Here is a 24903-nt window from a genome sequence, read left to right as displayed (position 1 = left end):
GGGGGGGGGGCAGGAGTGGCGGGCGTGGAGGGCGGGGCGGGCGGGGCGCCTGGGGCGGGGGGGACGGGCGTGGAGGGCGTGGAGGGCGGGGCGCCCGGGGCGTGGAGGGCGGGGCGGGCGTGGCTTCGGGCGGGGGGCGCGCGGGGCCGCGGGCCAGGGGCGTGGAGGGCGGGGCGCGGGCGGGAGGCCGGGGGCGGGGCCTCGGGGCGGGGCGGGGCGGGGCCTCGGGCGGGGCGCGGGCGGTGATAGGCCGGGGCGCCATCCGGGGCCTGCTCGGCGCCGCTCGTCGCCCTGAAGGCAGCAACATGGCGGAGGTGAGCGGGGCCCGGCGGGAGGCGGCTGCGCGGCCCGGCGTCCCCCGTCTCCGGCGGCCTGGGCGTCCGGGCCTCCCCGCGTCCCCGGGCGGCGGCGGCGGCGGGGCGGGCGGACGCGGGCTCCGGGCGGGACTAGGCCGCGGCGGCGGACGGAGGCGGCGGGCAGGGGAGCCGGCGGGGACGGCGCCGAGTCGCGGCCGCGGTGGACGCGGAGCCCGGGCGCTGCCTCCGGCGTCTGCGGGCGGGGCGGGGGCTGCGGCGGTGCACGGGCGGGAGCGGGCGAGGGCCGCGGGGTCCCGGCCGCGGGCGCGGAGGGGAGCGCAGGGCGGGCTGCGGGGGCCGGGCTGCGGGGTCGGCGGACACGGCGCTCGCTCCGGCCCTCGGCGGCCTGTCCCCCGCAGGCTGGGGGCGCGTCCCCCGGGACCGGGAGCCGGGGCGGAGGGCAGGCCGGGGGGCCAGACCCCTCGGGAGGGACCGGGTCTCCGCACTCGGGACCGAGGCTAGGTCCGCTCCTGTTTGGGGAGACGGTCCGGCTGCGCTCCGGCCTCCGCTCGGCCCGGACAGGGGCCCCGGCGCGGGGTGCGCAGGTGCCGGAGGACGCGGCCAGGACCGGAGAGCCGGGGCTCGGGGTCCCCGAGGTGTGGGCTGGCGCCGGGGCCGCGCACCCGCTGCTGCGGGTCGCAACTCGCCGAGCGCCCGGCGCCTGTTAGCTCGCAGCCGCGCACCGGCTCGGAGGGCGGCCGGGAGGGGCCGGGCGGGCCGGTCTCCCTCGCACTTCGGCGGCCGCCCCGCCGCCCGCTCACCGCACGTCTCTTCTCTCTCCAGGCTTCCTTCGGGAGTTCCAGCCCAGGTGCGTCCCGTCCTCTGCTCCCCGGTCCCCGGGTGCTGGGTCCCCCGGTGCTGGGTCCCCGGGTGCTGGGTCCCCGGGTGCTGGGTCCCCGGGTGCTGGGTCCCCGGGTGCTGGGTCCCCCGGTGCTGGGTCCCCCGGTGCTGGGTCCCCGGGTGCTGGGTCCCCCGGTGCTGGGTCCCCGGGTGCTGGGTCCCCCGGTGCTGGGTCCCCGGGTGCTGGGTCCCCCGGGTGCTGGGTCCCCCGGTGCTGGGTCCCCGGGTGCTGGGTCCCCGGGTGCTGGGTCCCCGGGTGCTGGGTCCCCGGGTGCTGGGTCCCCGGGTGCTGGGTCCCCCGGTGCTGGGTCCCCGGGTGCTGGGTCCCCCGGTGCTGGGTCCCCCGGTGCTGGGGCCCCGGGTGCTGGGTCCCCCGGTGCTGGGTCCCCGGGTGCTGGGTCCCCCGGTGCTGGGGCCCCGGGTGCTGGGTCCCCCGGTGCTGGGTCCCCGGGTGCTGGGTCCCCCGGTGCTGGGTCCCCCGGTGCTGGGTCCCCCGGTGCTGGGTCCCCCGGTGCTGGGTCCCGGACCTGCAGCTGAAGGTTCCCCACGCGTTTGCCCCAGTGCCTCCGCGGTGGTGTTGGTGTCAGGGTCCATGTTGGTAGTTGGTTGTGCGCGGCCCGGCTGAGCCCTCGGCACCTGCCGCCCCGGACGCGGCTCCCGGCTCCCACGCAGGGTGCTGTCCTCCCAGCTGGAAGCGGTTCATCCGAAACCGTCACAAGTTTAGTGTTAACTTTGGGGTCCTCGAGAAATCGGTAATCGGTCAGAACGCTGCCATCGCCTGACCATGCACCCCTCCCCCGTGACTTGGTCTCCTACCTTTTTCATAATTGAGAAACGTCTCCAGATGGTGTTAAAAGCGAATTTTGAGAGTTACATAAAGCTGCCTTAATCAGAAGGAATGCAGAACTTGCGAGTTTGGCCCAGGAAAGTGGTGACCATTTTTGAGGTGACAACCTGAGGCCCTGTTTCTTAGCCTTTGGGGCTCGGAGGCCCTGTGATGAGGCCAGGAAAGCGAGGAGGGTCCCCAGAATCTGCATAGGCACCATTGCTCCAGTTTGGGGTTCCTGGTGAGGGCCTTGCCTCGTGCTCAAATGTGAGGGTCGCTTTGTTTCCGTCTCCCCGCTGCCCAGCCCCCTCTTGGCTGCCTCCTTCCCCTCCGTCTCCAGGAACAGTTCCTCGCTGCACACTCAGGACCACTGGAGTGGCTGCAGAGGCCCCCGCAGCAGAGCCTGGCCGAGCTCCCAGTCCTTCCGCCGCCTCAGCGAGTGGCCCATCTCCTGGCGGTCCCGTGTGTCAGCCCGCTTTTGCGGTCTCACTAATTCTCATTTGGGGTGTCGTCAGATAGCAGCACCAAGTACAGGACATTTTTGGCTCTTTTAAAAATAGCTGTCTCTGTCTTTACATTGAAAAATGGTTTTACAACCTTTCTCTGATTTTGAGACAAACATTTTTGTTGTTGAACTGATTTCAGGAAAAGAATATTTATGTGCATGTTGCCAAACATCTGGATGATGGAATTTTTCCATTTTGTGTCACTGTCTGCTTTTAAGACATTGCAATCTAAATAAAAAGCAAAAGACTGTGGTTTTGGTGTTTAAACAAATTTATAACCTGTTTTCAATCGATTAGTCGATTCTAAAGAGAATTTTAGAGCTAGAAGAGACTCTCGAGGTCAGTTAAGCCAACCCTGTGTGTTTTACAAATGAAAAACTGGACCTGGGCCCAGAAGTTTAAATGACCGCTTCAGGTCCCAGAAGCCGGGGGTAGAGCCAAGAGCAGACCCACGGCCCCTCGTGCTGGCTGTTCGTGAATACCTTCCCCTCGGCCGGGAGCCTGCTGCAGCGAGTGGGGGGACGACGGCAGAGCTCTGCCCTCAGAGTGGTAGAAAGTTACCCCTTTGGCACCCTGACACGGCGCACCTCAGAGGTTTCCAGGAATTCCTCAAAAGAAGGAAATTTGTAATGGTGGATGTTTTGCTTTTGAGCTATTTAATATTTTTTCCCCTTTAAAATTGAGTTAATTCACTTATATACTTTAACTGGTTTTAAAATGAGCAAATACTAGTTTTCAGCATTACAAAGGAAACATCATAATGTGAACCTCCTAAAGAATTAAGTCCCATAGAAATTACGTGGTTTTTGGAGCAAATGATCGGAGTTCTCCGAACTCAGAATCATAAACATTGACTTAAGTCTGTTTTTTTCCATAGTGAAGAACCTTAGGTCTAGTTCAGGATTTTATTAATGACCTCACACTGTAAATGTTTGAAGTTTTAAAATAAATAGCTTGACTTAAAGAGATCAAACTTTTTATGTTGGATGTGTGTCCTACTTCTCCCTCCATTCACCTCAAGATTCTGATCCCTCTCTCTGCTCTGAATGTCACTGGTCTGATCAGATTAGGTTCTGGAGTAAAGCAAATGGAGAAAACCCCGTTTTTCATCATTGATACTATTCTCGGGATTATCGATCTTATTTTCTTTCCACTTGGTTTTCAAGAGTATCCTACTAGCTTCATGTTGGCCTTTGAAATACATTACAATTATATAAGCAAGTATGACTTGACCAAAACAACTTGCAGTGGGATACACCTTCCAAAACCTGCAGCCCTGGCTTCCTGCGTTCCCCCAGATAGCGCAGGAACTTCCTTCGTAACCCAGAGAGGAGCATTTCTTTCAGTGTGATGCCTTCCTCGGACTGCGGGGAGCTTCAGTGCCATTGTCTACGTGACAAGGTATAGGCTCTTACTGGCGGAATTGCTGGAAGCTGCTTGCTGCACAGAAACTCGAGTGTGTTCCAAAACCAGATTTCTGTTGTATTTTGCACCTTTTTGTGAGGTTTAGAATTTGGGTAACATTTATATTCTCTTTAGTCCACAGGCTGATGCTCTTACCGACCGACTGAGCCAAACCGGCTAGGGCTATGTTCTCTTCTCCCAAAGCGTTTAGCCTTAGTTTATAACAGATTCTTGTGGAATCTTCCATTCATAATCCTGCTGATATTTTTCCATTGCTTTAGACAAATGTAACTAGCCTCATGAGCAGGTTTGACTTTTCTATTAGAACATTTATTAGGGCCACTCCATTTAAAAATCACTTTGCTGCTATTATAAGTCTTACTCGCATGGGTTGGACCCCTTGTGAAAGTTAAGTTACTCTGCCTGCTTCCTTTGCTGGTTTAGATACCTTTTCAGAACTGTATGCTCTTATTTATAAGCTGTAAGGTATATAGTAAATGCATTCAATAAAGCTCACATGTAAGCATTGAAAGGAACTGGCAGAAGAACACACGTTATTTTCTTTGTAAGTAGCCTTGTGAACTTGTAAAGTGATTGTGTTTGTTTCATTCCAGTTGGGTCTTTGTCTTCTGAGGATCATGATTTTGACCCTACGGCTGAGATGTTGGTCCATGACTATGATGACGAAAGAACTCTTGAAGAAGAGGAGATGATGGACGAGGGTAAAAACTTCAGCTCTGAAATTGAAGACTTAGAAAAGGTAAAGGATGGTATACTTTAGTATTTTAATACAAACTTTCAGCAAAGGTTTTGAAATTCTATTGTAAATTATTTTACAATCTGTTTTTGATCTAACTTTTACAGAATGTCACTGATTTTCTCATTATTTTGGAGGATAGCCTAATAAATACATTTTAATTTAATTTTTCAAAATTATTTTACGTCTGTTAACCTAATTTTCAAGTGTACACCAGCACAGTGAAGGAGGTACTCTGATGATTGTACAGATGGATTCCTGGCAGTGGGTGCAGGCCCTGGACTTAGTTCTGAATCTTAGCCCCGCCTCCACGCATTAGACCGCACTGTTTAGTTTTTAACTTTAAATCCAAAATCAATATAAATTCAAATGAACTGGATTTTAAATCACATATTTATACCAGGACTACAAAGAGAGGCCTGCCCTAGGAGTCAGCTTGAAAAAATGTAGGATTATACTTATAAATGAACCCAACTGGCAAATTTCTAATCAGCCCAGAATAACAAAACCTTTCAGAAATACTATTAAATATAATAATAATCTTTTGAAGTTTTTAAAATTTATTTTTATTTTTTTGTTAATCCTCACCCAAGGATATTTTTCCATTGATTTTTTTTTTTTAGGGAGAGAGGAAGACAGCTGCAAAGACAGAGAGAAACATCGATGTGAGAGAAACACATCGATTGGTTGCCTCTGACCAGGGCAGGGCCCGAGGAATCTGCAACCAAGGTCCATGCCCTGGACCAGGATCGAACCCGGGGCCCTTTGGTCCACAGGCCGACACTCTATCCACTGAGCCACACCGTCCAGGGCCAGTCTTTTGAGTTTTCATACCCTTTTCTTGTTTGGCATCGTCAGGGTGCCCCGAGGCTGTAGCAGTAGAAGGGCAAGACCTTCCGTGTCCCCGCGCTGGCACGGCCTCGGTGCAGGACTGCTCGGGCAGCGTCTGCGGACACCACGAGTCCCGGGACACAGCCTGCCGGGCAGCACCCCTCCTGACTCAAGGCGGAGCTCAGCCTTTGCCCCGCGTGGGTCTCCCTGCCCCGTACCATCCTTCCTGGTGTCTGTCTCCCATTCCCTGTACCCACAGTTTATGTAACAAGTTAACTGGTCCATGAATAGATTGTTTTAAAATTTGTTTGAGTAATTATAAGTGGTTCCATACACTTTAGTAGTTAAATTACCCTTGAACAGTGTGGAGTTAGGAGCGCTGATCCCCACACAGTAGAAAATCCAATGTAACTTTTTTTTTTTTTTAAATGAATCTTTATTGTTCAGATTACAATTGTTTCTCCTTTTTCCCCACATATCTCCCCACCACCCAGTTCCTACCCCTCCCTCTTCCCTTACCTCCCCGCCCCCGCTGTCCTTATCCATAGGTGTATGATTTTTGTCCAGTCTCTTCCCATACTCCCCACACAGACACCCCTTTCCCCCTGAGAATTATCAATCCACTCCCATTCTATGCCTGATTCTATTAAGTTCACCAGTTTATTCTGTTCCTCAGATTTTTAATTCACTTGACTTTTAGATTCACTTGTTGATAGATATGTATTTGTTGTTCATAATTTTTATCTTTCTTCTTCTTTTTCCTCTTTTTAAAGAATACCTTTCAGCATTTCATATAATACTGGTTTGGTGGTGATGAACTCCTTTAGCTTTTTCTTATCTGTGAAGCTCTTTATCTGCCCTTCAATTCTGAATGATAACTTTGCTGGGTAGAGTAGTCTTGGTTGTAGGTTCCTGCTATTCATCACTTTGAATATTTCTTGCCACTCCCGTCTGGCCTGCATGGTTTCTGTTGAGAAATTAGCTGATAATTGTATGGGAGCTCCCTTGTAGGTAACGAACTGTTTTTCTCTTGCTGCTTGTAAGATTCTCTCTTTGTCTTTTGCTCTTGGCATTTTAATTATGATGTGTCTTGGTGTGGTCCTCTTTGGATTCCTTTTGTTTGGGGTTCTGTGTGCTTCCTGGACTTGTAAGTCTATTTCTTTCATCAGGTGGGGGAAGTTTTCGTTCATTATTTCTTCAAATAGGTTTTCAGCATCTTGCTCTCTCTCTTCTTCTGGTACCCCCATAATTCTGATGTTGGTTCGCTTGAAGTTGTCCCAGAGGCTTCTTACACAATGTAACTTTTGATTCCCCAAAAACTTAACTAATAACCTACTCTTTTTTTTTAAAGATATATTTTTATTGATTTCAGAGAGGAAGGGAGAGGGAGAGATAGAAACATTAATGATGAGAGTCATTGATTGGCTGCCTCCGGCACGCCCCCACTGGGGATTGAGCCCACAACTCAGGCATGTGCCCTTGACTGGAATCAAACCTGGGACCCTTCAGTCCGCAGGCCGATGCTCCATCCACTGAGCCACACCAGCCAGGGCACTAATAACCTACTTTGACCAGAAGCCTTAATGATAATACAAATAGCCAGTTAACCCATATTATGTGTGTGTTATACACTGTATTCTTATAATTAAGTAAGTAGGAGAAAAGAAAACTATAAAGTTTGTCTGCAAGTTTCTGAGAAGTTGTCACAAATCTCCAAAAAGTTTTCCCAGTATATATATTGGAAAAACCCCAAGTCTAGGTGCACCCATACCATTCAAGCTGTGCTTTACGGCTCACATGGACACTACTTTCCGATGGGCCACTGGGGCGATCGGGACGGGGCCACTGTGGGGCATGGCCAGGAAGAGAGCTGGGGGTCCTGGATTCGAACCCAGAGCGAAGCCTCAGTTTCCTCATCTGTCAGGGGATGGCAATAAAACCGATTTCACCGGGCGGTTCAGGAAAACGAAACCAAAACAGCTGGTGCAGAAGATAGACAGGTGCGTAGTAGGAATACGGAAGGATCAGTGTGCTGTGAACATTAGTAATAAATGTTGTTGGTGTTAGTAAATGTTCAGCAAAAGCTTCCCATCAGGTATCTTGTAATTAACATGCAGATAAACCAAGTGGTAAGCTGTCAGTTGCAAGGAAACACACAGAAAGTTACATGAAGCGATTGATTGATTGGAAATGTTTTGAAGGCAAATCCTCATGCAGGTATGAAAGCTAGAGAAAAAAAGTCTATATTAAAGCAACTATTTGAGGAATTCCTTAAAAAGTGAAGAGCTGGAAAATGGAAAGGAGATGCTGAGTGTGAGGCTTTTGTTAGCACATTGACACTAGCTGGTGCTGAGGCTGCTTTCTGGCAGCAGAACCAAAAGGAAAACTCACGCTGGCCTGTGACTCGATGCTCCTGATCGTGGGCTTGATGGGCTGGTGGGGCCGCCGGCTGTGGGCGTGCCCTGAGTTCCCGTTGCCCCGCCCGCACAGGAAGGAAGCATGCCTCTGGGAGACCTGCTGGCCTTCTACGGCTACGAGCCCGTGCTGCCCGCTGTGGTGGAGCCCAGTGCCAACAGCTCCCCAAGTGAACTTGCCGATGAGCTGCCGGACATGACGCTGGACAAGGTAAGTCCTGTCCCCCAGGAGGCAGTCCAGGGCCATCGCCGCTGACTCATCGCCGTTTCCTGAACGCAGTGGAGTCCCTAATCTGAAGTGGGACTTCGCGGCCCACTGCTGGCTTCACGCTGTGACGGTTTACCTCCTGTTTGGCCTTGATCGCGCTCCTTTAAAAGTAGTGGCTCCACAAGACTCTGCATGTTTCCGTGTTCGTCCATGTTTCCCATCTTTCCTGTCGACATTGTGCCTGAACTTAGATTCTGTCCTAACCTCTGTGGATCCATGAACACTTGAATGCCTTGATCAGTAAACCCCCAGAAGCCTTCAGACCAAGCTGGCTCAGGCGGGAGGGTTGGCGAGAAGTTGTGCGTATTGGGCCCTGCGAGGGACAGCGGCCGAGCGGCCGAGGCTTGGGGACGCGTCTGCAGGCTGGGGGGGAGGCCTGTCCCGCTGAGGAGGACTCACAGCCACTGTCTCTGCTAACAGATCCCGGGGAAGTGTCCCTCGCCTTTCCGAGCTCAGGCAGGGAGAGGAATCCACATCTTGGAGCCTCTTCCTGTGAGTTATGTCCCCCTTTCAGTCACATGTGATACTAATGCCCCACAGACCTCAGTGACCAGCATCCCGCAGCCACGGAGCGTCCGCTGTCACAGCACGCGTGGCCACACTGCCTGCTGCGCTCCAGGCTGCGGGGAGGGGCCGAGGAGGCTCGGCTGGTTTGGAAGTCGCCCTCAGTATCTGTTGGGGCGGGTGGGGGTTGGATCCAGTCCCCACGAATGGAAATACCCAGGATGCTCGAGTCCCTTGTGTGAAATGGCACACCCATCCGCCCAGGCACCAGAGCCTCAGGTCACTGGTCAGACCCAGCGCTGTGGGAGCTGCCCAGAGTGCTGGCTCGTTTGGGGAAAACAACGGGGAAAAGTCTGCGTTGAGTGTTGACAGCCTTTGTGGGCCGTGCGCGTGCGCGTGCGCAACCCGGGACATCTCCCCCATTTCTACTTATTTATTTATTTTTATTCCCAAGTGTTTTTATCTGCAGTGGGTTGACTTGTGGATGAGAAACCTCAGATACTGAGGGCAGGCTACTATTTATTTACATATTTATTTTGGCAGAAAGTGATTTTAATTGTTAACCACTTAGAAGTGAGATTGTTTTTGTTTTAAAGTGACTGAAAACTAGCTTGCAGCTTCAGATAAGGCAAAGTGTGTAAATGTATAGTTATTAAGTAGGACTAAGTCTTAAATGTTATTAAACATTTACATGACATAAATTACAGAATTTCAAATTCTCAAAACTAAGGGAGCTTCAACTAGTTCTTAATTATGTCATAACACCACAATAATGTTTATGAATAATGTCATAAGAAGACATTTTTAAAAATTGGGAGGTGGGATTATTTCTAATTGTAGCACTGCATTCCTGTTCTTACAGGAGGAAATAGCAAAAGACCTGTTGTCAGGGGACGACGAGGAGACGCAGTCTTCCGCAGACGACCTGACGCCGTCTGTGACTTCCCACGAGGCTTCCGACTTCTTCCCGAGGCCTTTGCGCTGTAAGAAACCCAGTTGTTGCCTTCAGTAGTTTGTCAAAATATTCTAAGTGTTTTACTTAATTGACATAAAATGCTATTATAATCTGAATAAGAATATAACCTTTTTTTATTGGGATAGAGGTCAGATAATATTTCATTAAAAATCAAAACATTTGCCTATTTTGAAGGCTGCTTTCTTTCCCAGGATTCCTCTATTGCTATGATAACCCTAGTTCAACCATGAACCTTATAGGCATTTTTTGGACTTCAGTTAAAAAGCCCTTCCTCTCTTTCAACAATAAAAAATTTAAATAAAAAATAAAATAGTTCTCACTCCCCTGATTTTGAAAACTATCAGTTGCTCAAAAAGCAATTTAAAAAATATGTATTTTTATTGATTTCTGAGAGGGAGAGGGCGGAGAGAGAGAGAGAGAATCATTGATTGGCCACCTCCCACACACACCCCACTGGGGATTGAACCCTCAACCTCGACCTGGTTCATAGGTTGATGCTCAACCACTGAGCCACACAGGCTGGGCTAGCATTTTTGATTTTTAGTGATTTATTTACTCCTTTTCTTTCCTTTTATTTCTTGTGTTATCGCTTAATATTTATCAGTAGCATTTAGGAGGTCTTTGAACAGAAATAATTTCTTCTGTGCAGCTTGCTTATTTCCCAAGGAGTCTGTGTCCGAGCCGCTCAGCTGACCAGCTGAGGTTCACCTGCGCTCTGTGCGGGCGGGCGGACGCCGCGTGGCGGCTCCGGGCTCAGGTTATGGGAGCGGAGCTCGGGCCCTGGCTTTTCTGAGGTGGCCGTTTGGTCGGCCTTGTGCCTTCCCAGGCGCCTGGCCGAGCACAAGAAGCAGGAGGCGCTGTCCCTGCCTCGGCAGCTGCAGGGCTGGCTTTGATGTGTCAGAAATGGGAGAAGCACAAGGTTAGGATAGTCTGCTGATCTCAGTTATTCAGCAAATTTCAGTAAATTCCAAGTGCCGGCCCTCTTCCAGACGCTACAGAAACAGCCAATAAAAACCTCCTTTAAACATTTAATTTTCTTCTTCTCAGCAAATACTACTTGTGACGGAGATAAAGAATCAGAGACTGAAGATGTCGAAACAGACAGTGGTAACTCACCTGAAGATCTGAGGAAGGTAATTTGAGTTGCCATAATTTAGTGGGCTATTTGGACCAATGTATTAAAGGAGCATTTTAAAACTTCTAAAAAAAATACATTTTTATTGATTTCAGAGAGGAAGGAAGAGAGAGAGAGGGAGATAGAAACATCAGTGATGAGAGACTCATGGATCGGCTGCTTCCTGCATGCCCCCCCCTCCTGGGATCAAGCCTAAAACCCAGGCGTGTGCCCTGATGAGAACCGAGAGCAGGACCCTTCAGTCTGCAGGCCAGCGCTCTATCCACTGAGCCACACTGGCCAGGGTTTAAAACATTTTAAAAATAATTTAAGAGATTTGCCCCTGGCCAGTGTGATTCAGTTGGTTGAGCGTCGTCCTATACACCAAGAGGTTGAGGGTTCGATTCCTGGTCAGGGCACATACCCAGGTTGCTGGTTCAGTTCTTAGTGTGGGTGTGTGCAGTAGGCAACCAATCGATGATGTTGCCCTCTCATATCCATGTTTCTCTCTCCCTCTCCTCAAAAAAAAAAGTTGTAATTTTGTTATTACATGATGAGGATTTTTGATCTGCAGTAACCAAGTAATGAGTTGGAAATTTTTTCCAATATTTATTTTTATAATACGTTGTTTTCACTTGTGAATTTTCCTGCAGGAAATAATGATCGGTTTACAGTATCAGGCCGAGATCCCCCCTTACCTTGGCGAGTATGAGGATAATGAGGACGGTAAGGGAGGCTTTTGATTTCTATAATATTTGTAGGCCAGGTTACCCCTCATGCGCTTATTTAAATGTCTGATTGGAAACCAGTCTTGGTGATGCAAAGATGGACTTGAACCGGGACACAGGGCGGGCATAGGAACGCTGCGTCAGAATTAGCGCAGGCCTGGACGGCGCCTTCCCTGGACGGCGCCCCTCGGCCAGTGTGCGCAGGACTGCGGACGGCGCGGCTCCGCACGCTGGTCCATCCTGTCCCCAGGCCCTGAGGGTGTTCGGGACGCGGCCCGAAGGCCCCCTGCCCAGCGCGCGGGCAGGCGTGGCTGGAAGGTCTGCTCTGTGTGGTGCACCCTCTTGCTGTGATGAGTTTCTCCTCGCGCTGTCGCAGACGCCAGCTGCAGTTGTTTCTGAAAGTGGAGGGAGCGGTGGTGGGAAGTAAAGGGTGTACCTTCCTCACTGGACGTGGAGACCGGGCAGGTTGGCCACGGACTGGCCTCTCCCAGCGCGTTGCTTCGTCCTGTGCAGTCGTTGCCGCAGAGCCGCACAGCACACGCGTCCTGAGTTCGTTCTTCCTCCGCGGGTCAGGCTGCCCCCAGGAGAGGGAGGCGGGACTGGCCGCGGGTCTGCCCGCGGGTCATCGGCCTGGTGGGACTGGCCGCCCTCCCCTAAGCTGCTTGCAGAGTGCTGGGCAGATGCCCGGGAGGCAGCCACGCGCGGGTCGGCTTCCGTCCCCGCCTCCACCCACCGCCCACACGCCACACTCCCGGAGCCCGTGCCGTGCGTGCACCTGTCGTCCTGAGAGTGCACGCGTGGAGGTCGCCTCCTCACACAGGAGAGACGGCGTGACGCCGTCTTCTGAGGGAATGAGCCCCAACTCCCTCCTTTAGCCCCGGAACTGGTTCTTCATAAAGTGAACGAGGCTCTGACGTTGCCGGTCCCGTCCCCGCGCGGAGGGGGAGGAAGCCCTGTCCCCTGGGCTCGGTGCTCACTGCTCCTGGCGAACGGTCCTTCCTCAGGGTCTGAGGACGGAGACCAGCTCCTTTGGCGTCCCGGCGTGGTTGCGGAGAGCCAAGTGAGGGAGTACCTTGTCGAGGCCGCGTTCAGAACCGGAAGCGAGAAGACGGCGGACAGGATTTCTGCGGGCGCACTCACCAGGGACAGCGAGCAGGTGGGCACCCGCCTCGTGGACGCGGCAGCGCGTCTGCTGGCTGGTCACAGTGGAGCCAGTGTCTCTCGCGTCAGCCGGGCGTCCTCCCTTCTTTATTTATTTATGTATTTATTTGGGTATCTCTTCTGATAGGTCCTTTAAAAAACGGGGACATACTGGTTAAAAAGAATCTCAGACCTAGTGATCCTCACTCTACTCATTTCTTTCCTGGACTTTTTTCTATACGTAACATACCTATCTTACTTTAGGGACCGTTTTATATTCTTTAGTCACTTAATCTTATTTTTGCTTGCCATTGAGAGTTCTTGACGACCTCATTCCTGATGCCTGGGCTCCGTCCTGTAGGTGTAATATCACTTAGACATTCTGGGCCTCTTAGTTTATTCTTGAGCTTCACCCTCCTGGTTGGGTGGGGTGGGTGGGAGTATTGCCCATTAAGGACCTTTTGAAAACCCTTGTTTTGCCCCTAACATATTTTGCCCTTAATGCACCTTTCCCACCAGCCCACTGGATCCTAATGGGCACCCAGGGGTGGGGGGACTTAGACTTGTTCCCAAGTAACAGAGGAGTCACAGTAGCTGAACTTCAGAGTTTTATCAGCCGTCAAAGGAACTCCCATTGGGTTTTGTGCTGCTATTCCATTAAAACTACAAATTAGTTTTGGAAGAATCAATGCCTTTAACACACTAGCCCTGACACTTCAGGAGCACGATCTGTGATTCTCCATTTACTTGGACTTTATCACTCAGATGTTTTTGTTTATTTGAATATGACATGCATCTGATTAACTTAATTCTTCAGTATTTTTACAGTATGTATGTGCTCAATGCTATTACAAATGGGACCTGTTATATTTATAATTAAACGTTGTCTGTATAGAGGAATGCCAGTTACTTTTAAACTTTTTCTCAAGCTGTTGAAACGAAGGTGATGATTCCAGTTGCTTCTCGTGGGTTTTCTAGCCTCCCAGCTGGCAGTGCGGTACGCTTGTGCTCCTCTATCGGGCTCTGGCTCCCGGCTCTCTGAGCTGGAGCGATAATGACCGAGGCCTGCTTTTCCGGGAGGTGATGCGCCTGAGGCAGGGCTGGGGACCTTCTTCCTGCCAAGGTCGACGGGAGATTTAGAACGTCATTCGGGGCCACACAGAGTTATTAACTCAGAGTCGGCCTGCTCTGTCTGGTCAGGCGTCTAACTTACTCGCCCTCAGGCCTTGGCAGGGCCCGACCCAACGGTTTCTCGGGCCTCCTGCGGCCCGGGCGGACGCCCCCGGCCTGCTCTTAGACTTCACGCTAGGAGTGCGACCAGCCTGGCCGACAGCTGTCGTCAGATCGTGAGCTGGTGGCCACCTCCTGATCGCTGCTGCAGTTGTTATTAAAGTTAGAAATGGGCACCAATTTATCATATGCTTTTTTAGCAGCTGTTGAGATTGATAATGCATTAATTATTAACCTGTTGATATGTTAATAGGCTTACCAATATTGAGCTATCCTTGCCTTTCTTGAATCTTACTTGGGAGGGTGGAGTATTATTAACTTGTAGTTTCTGTTTGCTTCTATTTAGTATATTCATAACGTCCAGCAGATTTAATAGGAAGAAATTCTAATTTAAAAAGCGACCCTTCATGGCGGATGAAGATGGCTGAGGCCATTGTACACCCATTTGCTGACGTGCCCACACTCCTAGCCATGCCTGCTGCTGCTCTCTCTAAAGCACTCACAGGCAGGGAGTAGGGGCGTCGCGAGGACTCGAGTTCTCATTTCCCAACTGGAAACGTAACGTCGGATAGGGGCTTCCCCAGTGCAGAGGCCAGGCAGTGAGGAGCAGTCGGGAATGATACTGGTGGACGCTCTGTGCCTGGCGTGGGAACGAGCAGGGCCCGGGATGGCCGGCAGGCTGCAGGCTGAGCAGACCTCCCCCGCGTCCCGAAGTCAGAGCCTCGCACCAGGGTTGGCCAGGACTTGGAAATACACCGGGGGTTTTGTTCGCTTGTTCTTGATGCTGATAAGCAGGAGTTTTTTGTTGTTTTACTGAATTGTCTCCCTCTCTCCAGGCATTGTATGAACTGCTCAGGTGTGACCATAACGTCCAGGAGGCTGTGGAGAGGTATTGCCGCAGCGGAAAGGCCTCTCAGGGTGAGCACTGCGACGGGGGACGGGCGGCCTCGGGTCAGCGCACGCCCAGCCCCTCAAGGTCTCTGCCGGCCTTCGCGGCAGATGATGGTTTCCTCTCTCTGGCCTCTGTTCCCAGACTCCCCCGCGGGGACAGATCAGTCCCGTCACAGCATTTCCACATGGCTTAGGTTTTGTTTTGCTTAATCAAATGCATAACTTTGATTTCAGTGCTTTGTCATTACGTGAATAGGTTGCACGCCCCGTAGCTTTCACTAAGTAGGAGGACTCGTACTTACTGATACGTCACAGCTGGAAACAGTACAGTGAAACTTGTAGGTTCAGATAGTCCAGTGATGGGCAACCTTCTGAGCTTGGTTTGTCAAACTTCTCCAAAAAACTGAGCATAACTCGGATAGTGTGTCACTTTGAGGAAAAAACATTATTTTGCAAATGTTTCATCCTCAGGAGCAGCAAATGTTTCATCCTCGGCATGTGGCCGCCTTAGCGGCCGCGTGTCATCAGAAATGGCTACGCGTGTCAGTGCTGACACGCGTGTCATAGGTTCGTCATCACTGAGATAGTCTATTGAAATGTTTCCTTATAAAAGCTTCATCCTTAGTTCGAAGTATCTCTCACCTGATCTGTGGACGCTCATGGCGTTGGGGACCTGGTCCTGTGTCACGTGACCTGTCAGTGTCCTGCCTCGAGTGTCAGGAGACGGAGCTCACCAGGATTGGCTTCCGCCAGGAAGCTGCGTGGGTTTAGACTTTTGATTGAGAGCATGGGCTGTTTCTTCTTTCCAGAGGATAGCTCTGAAGACTGACTTTAAATAAATATGTGTTGATTTTATGGTCTAATTAAAGAACTTAGGGTTTTAATGTAAGAGCAAAATAAAGCTTTTTTCCCCCCATAAAGTAAAACATTTTTTCTAATTAAAGTAAGTTTATGTTCATTGTTTTAAAAAATCAGACCAACAGTGAGCATAAATTATAGAAAAACATTCAATTCTTATCCCACCATGCAGAAAAAATAATCAGTGTTTATATTTTGGTATTCTAGACTTCTGGTAAGACTTACGGTATGCATACTTATTGGTGATTCTAACTGAAATCTCCGACATCTAGAACCTGTGTGTGTGTGTGTGTATGGCCTTTTATATGGAAAACACTGAAAGTCAGTGATTAATATAAAAGTGTTTTGAGTCGAATGAATTTCATTTTACAATTTCCTTAGAGGGAATGGCTGCGTGGACAGAAGAGGAATGCCGAAGCTTTGAACATGCACTCATGCTGTTTGGAAAAGACTTTTACCTGATACAGAAGAACAAGGTGAGTCAGACACATGACTGCAGAGAGGCTGTTGGTCATTGCGATGATTGTGAGCCGCTGTCACCTGGGTAGAAACAGGCGCGGCCTGCTCACGCGTCCCTGCTCTGAGCGTGGGGCTTGGCTCCCAGCCGTGCCCTGCTCACGGGGTGGCTGACGGGACACCCGCATCCTCTTGACGCGAGTCCGCGTCCTCCACTCAAAAAGGGATTTACTGAAGTTTCAGAAAGTCTTACACTTCTACCATTTCTTTGACTTTCATTTATCTCTAAACTGTTCAGAGGTTCGTGGCCTCAAAACTGTTTCTCTTTAGCAAGAAGTGCAGGTGCTGAAGAAACTGGTCCCTAAAAGCAACTAACAAGACCCTAATACCACCACGTGCAGCCGCAGAAACTCACTCATTGCTGGTGAGAATGCAAAACGGTGCCGCCCCTTCGGGAGGCAGGCTGGCGATCTCTTACAAAACTAAATACCGTCGTCATGCGATCCTCAGCTGTGCTCACTGGTATTTACCTCGAGCAGCTGAAAACTTTGTCCACATGAAAGCTTTTACACAACTGTTGATAGCGGCTTTATTCATAATTGCCAACCCGAGGAAGCAATTAACCTTTTGCACTCGGATGTCGAGTATGACTCGACACGTTTAGCATCGGTAGCAGGAATCGAGAAAAAAGCAAGCGAGTACAAAGGGTTAAGATGTCTTTGAAGTGAATGGATCAACTGGTGCATTCAGGAAGGAGGATTACTCAGCTCTAAAAAGAGATCAGCTGTCTAGCCGCCAAGTCACCGAGGCTCCTTCAGTTATATCGCTAAGTCAGAGGATTCAGTCTGGAAAGGCTGCAGACGGCGATTTCCACGACTGATTCTGGGAAGGGCAGCTCTGTGGGGAGGCAGAAGGTTAGTGGTTCAGGGTTAGCGAAGAGGAGGGGTGACGTGGAGCACAGGATGCTTGGGGCAGGAGACCACTCTGTGTGACTGTGATGGTGGACACGTGTCGTCATGCCTTAGTCCAGCACCAGGAGTGACCTAATGTCAACGATGGGCTTTGGTGACGAACAGAGTATTTTTTTCAAAAGGGTGTGTGTGTGTGTGTGTGTGTGTGTGTGTGTATTCTAATGGTGTGGAATAGCTTAGTCTCATTAGCGTTTGCCTTGTTTATGATAATCTCTCTTCATCCTGAAGGAACATAGGACTCTGAACTATTTAGATAGGTAGGTCCGTATTTTTTTAAGTTTTTTTGTTTGTTAATCTTCACCCGAGGGTATTTTTCCCCTGATATTTAGGGAGAGTGGGAGAGAGGGAAAGACAGAGAGAAACATGGATGTGAGAGAAACACGTCGATTGGTTGCCTCCTGTACGGGCCCTGATCAGAGCCCGGGACGGGGAGGAGCCTACAACCTTGGTACATGCCCTTGACCAGGATCAAACCCGGGACCCTTTGGTCCACAGGCCGACCCTGTAGCCACTGAGCCAAACTTGCGAGGGCCATGTTGATACATTTTTATCAATTGAAGTCCCTGGTTTACACGTGGGCTCACTCTGTGCGGAACCTTCTGTGGGTTTGGACAAATATGTGATGGTGTGCATCCACCACTGTGGTGTCACACAGAGCAGTTCCACGGCCCTAAGCATCCGCCCATCATCCCTGAAACCACTCGTCTCCTCTCCAACCGGTTTCCTTTCCCGGGAGGGCGTGGAGCTGGGATCGGATGCCGTGCAGTGCAGTCTTCAGACTGACGTGTTCAACTTAGCAACCTGCGTCCAAGGTTCCTCCGTGTGTTTTCATGATTGGAGAGGTCATTTCTTCTTTTTTAAAGAATACGTTTGTATTGATTCAGAGAGGAAGGGTAAAGGGGAGACAGTGGTGAAAGAGAATCATTGATCAGCTGCCTGCACGCCCCCCACTGGGAGTCCAGCCCACAACCTGGGCATGTGCCCCGACTGGGAATCGAACCTCCTGATTCATAGGTCAACGCTCAACCGCTGAGCCACACATGTATGGCCGCGTGGTACATTTCTCTTGTCACATTTCTTTTTCCTCCACCCGTGGGTGTCCCAGCTGGTTGGCCTCGTCAGCGATGGGGACAGTGTGGTCACTCAGGCGTTGATGGTTTGAGTGAAGGCCTGGGACACCGTGTGAGGCTTCCCTGTGGACAGAGCGTCGCTCCTTGGGCTGGTGTGGCTTTCACGTGGGGGTGACGGCTGGGTCCTGCGGCCAAAAGTGTGTTTGGTTTTGCAAGAAACTGTCTTCCCAGTGGCTGCAGCATGGTGCATGCCCACCAGCAAGGGATGCGCTGCCCTGGCGACATCCTGGCCGCATGTGGTGTGTGTAGTTATGGCTGTCCTGACGGCGGGCAGCGGCCGTGTGCTCCCCCCTCCCCCCCCCACCCCCCAGGACATGGCGGTTAGGGCTGTCCTGACAGCGGGCAGTGGCCTTGCTCCCCTCTCCCTAAGGACATGGGCGGTGGAGGGTGTCAGGTGCTGCCGTGCATCTGCACATCTGTGGGGTCTGATCTGGTCTCTAGCCCATTCTTTCTTTTTTTTTTTAACACATTTTTATTGATATCAGAGGAAGGGAGGAGGGAGAGATAGAAACACCAATGAGAGAGAATCATGGATTGGTTGCCTCCTACACGCCCCCTACTGGGATCGAGCCTGCAACCCGGGCATGTGCCCTTGACCAGAATCAAACCCGGGACCCTTCAGTCCTCAGGCCAATGATCTATCCACTGAGCCAAACCAACTAGGGCGAGGAGCCTATATTTTCTACAAAGACTTAAAGTTAGTGATGTTTATTGAAAGGTAGACTTTATCTTTTGGTTTAGGAAGCTTGTCCCTATATCATTATCTTATACCATGTCATGCTCACTGATCAGGGTCGAGTTACTGACACTTTGTCCTTGGGCGCCGGGTCCGCAGCGGGTTGTGTCTGAGCTCCTCCCTGCACCGAAGAGAGGTGCCTGTTCTCATGGGGAGCCTCGAGCCAAACGCTGCGGAGGAGCCCTGCTCTCAGATAGAAAGTCCCCAAACTCCAGATGCAGGAGAAGCTGGTCCCTTCTCCAACGGGACCCCACGGCTCTCTAGGGTCATGGAACCCTTTGGTAGTATGACGAGGCTGCAGTCCTTTCCAGAAAAGGGGACCTGCATATAACGTCGGGAATTCATGGATTCCCCGACGCCCATTCATGGACGGCCCGCGGGTCAAGGACCTGCTGCAGCCAGAGTCAGGGAGGTCAGCGCCGAGAAGTAACGAGGCCGGTGTGTGAGGGTGTGATTGAAGGTGAAGTGACTTGTAGATACACATTTATTATAAACGTTCGTGCACTGGGGAGGGGTCCCTCAGCCCAGCCTGCCCCCCTCACATACTGGGAGCCCTCAGGGGATGTCCTAATGGCTTAGGCCCACTCCCCATTGGGAGCGGACCTAAGCCGCAGTCTGGCCTCCCTCTGCGGGAGGAGACCGGGCTGATCAGGGGAGGGCGCCAGTCCCATCACCTGCTGCTGCAGCCACTGCCAGTCACAGCCACCAAGGTGTTTTCATCACCATGAAAAAATGACAACTTTCTTTAAGCATTTTCAAGATGTGTCTTTCATAGGATATGACATTTCTTTCTTTATTTTTCTTTTTATCCTCACCTGAGGATATGTTTCCAATGATTTTTCCCCCTTCCCTCCGATCCCAGGCTCGGCCCCTGCCCAAGCCTAAAGCCTCCGCCCCAGGCTGTAGGCTTGGGAAGGGCCGTGACATCCCCCTCTCTCCCCCATGCCCCTCCGATGGCCGGCGGGGAGTGACCTGGGTGCTGAGGAGGTTCCCGGGACTGAGGTATGTATGCAAATCAACTGCCATCTTTGTTGGGTTAATTTGCATACTCACTCTGATTGGCTGTGGGCGTAGCACAGGTACTGTCCATTTACATGTTTCTCTATTATTAGGTAAGACTAGTACTTTTTGGTTTAAGTAAAAACAAACCTTGGGCTTTTGAAGGTAGCCTCATTACTAAGGAGTGTAAATGTAAAGGTTTTCACTAATAAGATCTTCAGGATTTCATAATTGGGAGGATGGAAAATGTTCCATGGATGGCAGTTACTGGTGTTGTAAAAAGAGGCGGTAAGAAGTATTGGGTCTGTTTTTAAACATCCCGCTTTTGGGTAGGTGAGAACCAGAACGGTGGCCGAGTGCGTGGCGTTCTACTACATGTGGAAGAAGTCGGAGCGGTACGACTACTTCGCCCAGCAGACGCGGTTCGGGAAGAAGCGCTACAACCACCACCCTGGAGTGACGTGAGTGCTGGCTCCGGGCGGGCGGGCGGGCGGGCGGCCACGCGGGATGTGCTGGTCACGGGCTGTTTTCCAGGGACTACATGGATCGCCTGGTGGATGAGACAGAAGCTCTGGGCGGGACCGTCAGCTCTCCCGTCTTAACCGCCAGCCGCCCTGAGCCTGTTCCTGATCCGCAGCTGAACATCCTCAACTCCTTCACCGCAGGCGACCTGACGGGTAAGGGCCTGGGTGCTCAGCTCGGCCGGGAGTCCTCTCCTTGGCGTGCTCACGCCGGTTAACCCTGCCCTTCCTTTCCTTCCAGCTCTGACCGGCAGCGCAGCGGCCCCCGGGGCTGTGAGCTGCCTGGACGAAGGCTTTCCTCCGCCGGGCAGCCTGCCCCGCGGCCCAGTGACGCCCGTGCCTGTGGCGACGGAGGAGCTGCTCGCCCTGCCCAGCAGCGGGGAGGGCGACTGCTTTAACCTGTTTGAGACGGGCTTTTACCACTCGGAGCTCAACCCCGTGACCCTGTGCAGCGAGGAGCCGGAACGACCAGCCAAGAGGTTGAAGATGGGCCTGGCTGTCCCGGAGCCCTTCATGAGCGAGGTCTCTGTGAGCAGCCTGGGGGTGGACTTCGAGAGTCACACGCACCACATCGCCAGCGCCAAGATGGCCGTGTCTGTGGCGGACTTTGGCAGCCTGTCTGCCGGCGAGGCCAATGGCTTCCTCAGTGCCCACGCCCTGCACCCGCACGCCGCCCTCCACTCCGAGTGACCGGCGGCCTGTGCGCGAGGACACGTTGGCCGGCTTAGTCTTTCACTGGAAGCGCGAACGTGTTCACTATGACATCAGTGATGTCAGCATGTATAGACTCTTATCTTGATTTATCAAGAATATTTTCATTTCTCAATCCATAAATGTGGAAAACCGTGAGCAGCAGAGCTGGGAAGGAAGGTGGGACTCGGCAGCTTTAAGCTCTGCTCTCCCCCCCTCACCTCCCAGACCCCTCCGCCCCCTTCCAGTCTCTTGCTCCCACGTTTAAAACCTGTAGACAGGCCACCAGCTCAAAACCAGCACATGTTCAGGACTGAAGGAGTGGCTTCTTCGCGTGTAAGTTCCTTTTGCCGTAACGGATGCAGCGGAATAAGTGTTTACAGGTGCCGACCCTCATCCCTGCGAAATGTAGCATTTTTTGGTTTTCTTAATTAAGCAAAAGCAGGGGTAGGTTTCTTTAAACTGCACAGACATGCAAGGGTTTTTTAAATGGAAACTTCTCTCATGTTCCTCAGCTAGAGCACTTCCGTTTACAAACAGCACGTCCACCTCTGGGAGCTGGCGAGGGGCTGTGCGCGGAGCGCAGACGAGACGCTCGGATGTTTCCAGATTCTCGACCAGGGCACCTTCCACAGAACGGCTCGTTTTACTGTCGGAAGATGAGTGAACTTCATGTATTGGCTACAGATTGGGCATTGAAGATGTGGTATCCAGATAGGGTCTGCCCACCCTTGTCAAGGTTGTGATTGGGAAGCCACACGGCCATCGATGGTGGAGTCTCCCGGGCCGCGGCCCGGCGGGCAGGCTCCTGTTTACACTGAGGGACTGGCGTGGGCAGCGCTGCGGTTCGGTGTGAATGCCGAGGAGCGACGTCGAGGTTCCACACGCGGCAGGAGAACCTTGAAGTAGATTCACGTGTTTTGTTTAATTTGAACAGGTGACAAGAAAAATGTGAGTTGCTGTCTGAGATAGAACGGTACTTGACCACTTAAGTTTAAAGCAGGTTTAGGCACTCGATGCTCTCGAGCTGTTTCACGTCGACCGCAGACATCACGCGAACGAGCGAGAAGCCGTTGTCCTGCCCCTCGGCCACCGTGCGCCAGGCCTGCATCGAGGCGACAACGTGCAGCACAGTCAGGACGCGCGAAGCTTTGCCTTTATAGTTCAGTTAAGACACAGACTTGTACTTGTTTTATTTGCACCGCTTTGTTAGGGTTTTCCGTTCCTGCGAGTGTCTGAAACGTGTGGCCGCGTTGCCGATCTTGTGAGTCTATGTCACCTCGAGGTGGTGCTGGCGCGTAGGTAGATGGTAGTGACCTTAGCCCTGTGGGCAGGGAGGGTATTTATTACACAGACTGTGAACTGCAATGGCATCCTGGGTTTGGATGAAGTGTATTCTTGTTTTTTTTGCAGCATTTTAATGAAGATTGCTTTGAAGTGTTTACACAGTGTAGCACATTTACCGTAAGACTTAGTTTAGCACAGTGGACAGAGTGGGTAGGTTAGTAACTTAAGCCAGTCTCTCACTTACAGACCTGTGCACACGGCAGCCGGGCAGCCTGGGCGGCGTGCTGCCGTCGCTCCTGTCAGGTTTCTGAGCCGTCGGCTCTTCCTGCTGTGGTGGTGGGCCGGCTTTGGACCTGAGTTCGTTCGTTCGGTAAGAATCAGTACAGCTATGATTAGTGAGGTATTGGCCATCATCTTCCATTGTTACGACTTTAATTTTCACTAGGTTTACAGTGGCTGGTCGGTGTGACGACTTACACAGAGACGGTCGAGCGCGAACACCAGCCACACTACCCGAGCACGCCCAGGCCCAGTGCAGCCGTCTGGTCGGTGTAGCTATGCATTGCTGGGGCTCGATCAGGATGGAAACGGTGTTTCTTACCACAAGTTTTGATTATCAGCAGGTGGAATGGACACGTTATCTGAATAAAGATTTTTGACCAAAATTCAGAAAATGATATAGAGAAACATAAACTCCAGCTAGTTTATAGATGTTTAAATGCCAAGCTAGTTCAGCCTCTTAGAGAGTGCTGGCGGGCTGGCGATGTTTACTTTTAATTCCTTGTGAAAATGAGGCAATAATCTGCAAGGTTCTTGTATATATGTGTAAATTCTTCCTGTCTTTTTAGATCTGATTCCGTATTTTTTTGACTGTGTCTGCCATGTATAATAGCATTTTTGTGCATGCTTGATGTGACATACATAAACGATACCACTTTGTCCATGTAAAATAGCTATTTATTGAATTTTCTTTTAAAAGCTGGATTGACTGTTTTCCCCCTCTCCATTGAAGCATCTTAACACAGAATTTGTTACTGTTTATTAGAAGAATTGCGTTTGAGAGCATGAAGATAACGATTTGCAATCATATGAAGAGACAACAATGCCTTTATTAAGCGTTAAGCACAATTCTTATAACAAACTGTGATAAATTCTTTTTTTTTTTCCTTCGCTGCATTATTTTCATATGAACAAACCAAAAATCCATGGTGAGCGGTTGCAGTGTGGGCTGATGCGTCTTTTCTGTGGAGACTTGGGGACAGCGGTGGGTGCGATGGTGCTGCGACTAGAGCAATACTTCCCTGCAGCCGAGCTCAGCGCCGGCTCTCCTCGGTCAGCTGCTGAATTTACTTGAAGGATGTAGAGTAATTTTTAAACGATACTAAAGTGTGTACAATTAGGTCAAAGCATTGTGCAATTGTTTCCTATTAATTTGTACGACTGAGGGTCCTGAGTGTTTGCGGACGTCGGCTCTCACAGAGCAGAGTGATTTTAACTGTTGAATTTAACCAAAGTCTTCAGTGACTCTTTCAACTCTGAATGTAAACTAATGGAGGAACCCCCGGCCACCACGGAGATTGTCTGCCCCGTTTCAAAGCACATTGTCTACAAATGGAAATTGAAATAATTTATAAGAATATTGACATTACTATGTTTTTTAAAAAGTTCTTAATTTTTCACTAAAGGAGGAAGCTATTAGTTTTATTATTAAATATGGTAGATATTAAAATTCCTCTTAGAAAACCAGTGATCCAATGGTCCCAGTTTGAGCTAAGTACCCTATGAGTATGAAATGAATTAGTGACAATCAGAACAAGTCTTAGTAACAGATATTCAAGAGGAAGTTGCTATTGCATTGATTTTAATATTTGTACATAAACACTGATTTTTTTGAGCATTATTTTGTATCTGTTGTACTTTAATACCTGTACAGTTCCAGAAATAAAAATCTGGAAATCTTTTTCTTCTTTCTTGGCTTGTGTGACTATTTGCCACAAATAGGTTTTATTTAATGAGTCTTAAGCTATAATGCACAGGTAGATATTTAACCACTGTTAAATTGGTTTTAGATGGAGTTAATAAGATATTTGGTAGATAAAATAAGTTTTCTGTAAATTCTCTATAATAAATGTCCATTTATAATACAACTAGCCGTCCATTTAAAGAGGATTACACTTTAAATTTAATTCAGGAAATATCTAATGAAATCTTAATGTTTCAGACACTATTCTAAGTGGCTTTTAAGAAGACATGATATCTGAAATTTGGCCAAATGATTTGACATTTATGGTAGTTTTCGTAACAGTCACAGTTCAGTAGACTCCAGAACTCTTTTCTAAGCCTTCACCCTTTCAAGCTAAAGGCCTTTCAGCCTCACTTCCCAGGTGTCCCCTACGGCACTTGCTCTGACCAGAGCGTTCTCTGTGGCTCCCTTAGTCTGCTCCGATCAGATGGCACACGATGTCCGGAC

General features: G+C 50.7%; 1 protein-coding gene across 2 annotated transcripts; it reads left to right on the top strand.

Annotated features, from left to right (window-relative positions):
• Positions 1 to 280: 280 nt before the first annotated feature.
• MIER3 (MIER family member 3) lies at positions 281 to 24401 on the top strand. 2 transcript variants are annotated; one of them, XM_054715369.1, is made up of 14 exons: positions 281 to 314; positions 1140 to 1164; positions 4547 to 4692; positions 8011 to 8145; positions 8623 to 8694; positions 9569 to 9689; positions 10730 to 10815; positions 11450 to 11522; positions 12529 to 12680; positions 14731 to 14812; positions 16025 to 16119; positions 20269 to 20396; positions 20470 to 20612; positions 20698 to 24401. In XM_054715369.1, exons 1-14 carry the CDS (start codon positions 306 to 308, stop codon positions 21144 to 21146), a joined length of 1716 nt encoding a protein of 571 aa, XP_054571344.1. In that variant the 5' UTR covers positions 281 to 305; the 3' UTR covers positions 21147 to 24401. The 2 variants fall into 2 exon arrangements, with proteins under 2 accessions (XP_054571344.1, XP_054571345.1); XM_054715370.1 differs by lacking the exon at positions 8623 to 8694.
• Positions 24402 to 24903: the final 502 nt, after the last annotated feature.

Source organism: Eptesicus fuscus, chromosome 4, assembly GCF_027574615.1.
Source record: "Eptesicus fuscus isolate TK198812 chromosome 4, DD_ASM_mEF_20220401, whole genome shotgun sequence".
Classification (NCBI taxonomy): Eukaryota; Metazoa; Chordata; class Mammalia; order Chiroptera; family Vespertilionidae; genus Eptesicus; species Eptesicus fuscus.
Note: the sequence above shows the minus strand (reverse complement) of the source record. Positions and strands in the feature narration are given on the sequence as shown.

Bases quoted from the DNA above. Each gene is read 5' to 3' on its own strand.
- MIER3 (XM_054715369.1), top strand. The intron at 1,165-4,546 runs GTGCGTCCCGTC...GTTTCATTCCAG, and splicing joins CTTCGGGAGTTCCAGCCCAG to TTGGGTCTTTGTCTTCTGAG. The intron at 8,146-8,622 runs GTAAGTCCTGTC...CTCTGCTAACAG, and splicing joins CGGACATGACGCTGGACAAG to ATCCCGGGGAAGTGTCCCTC.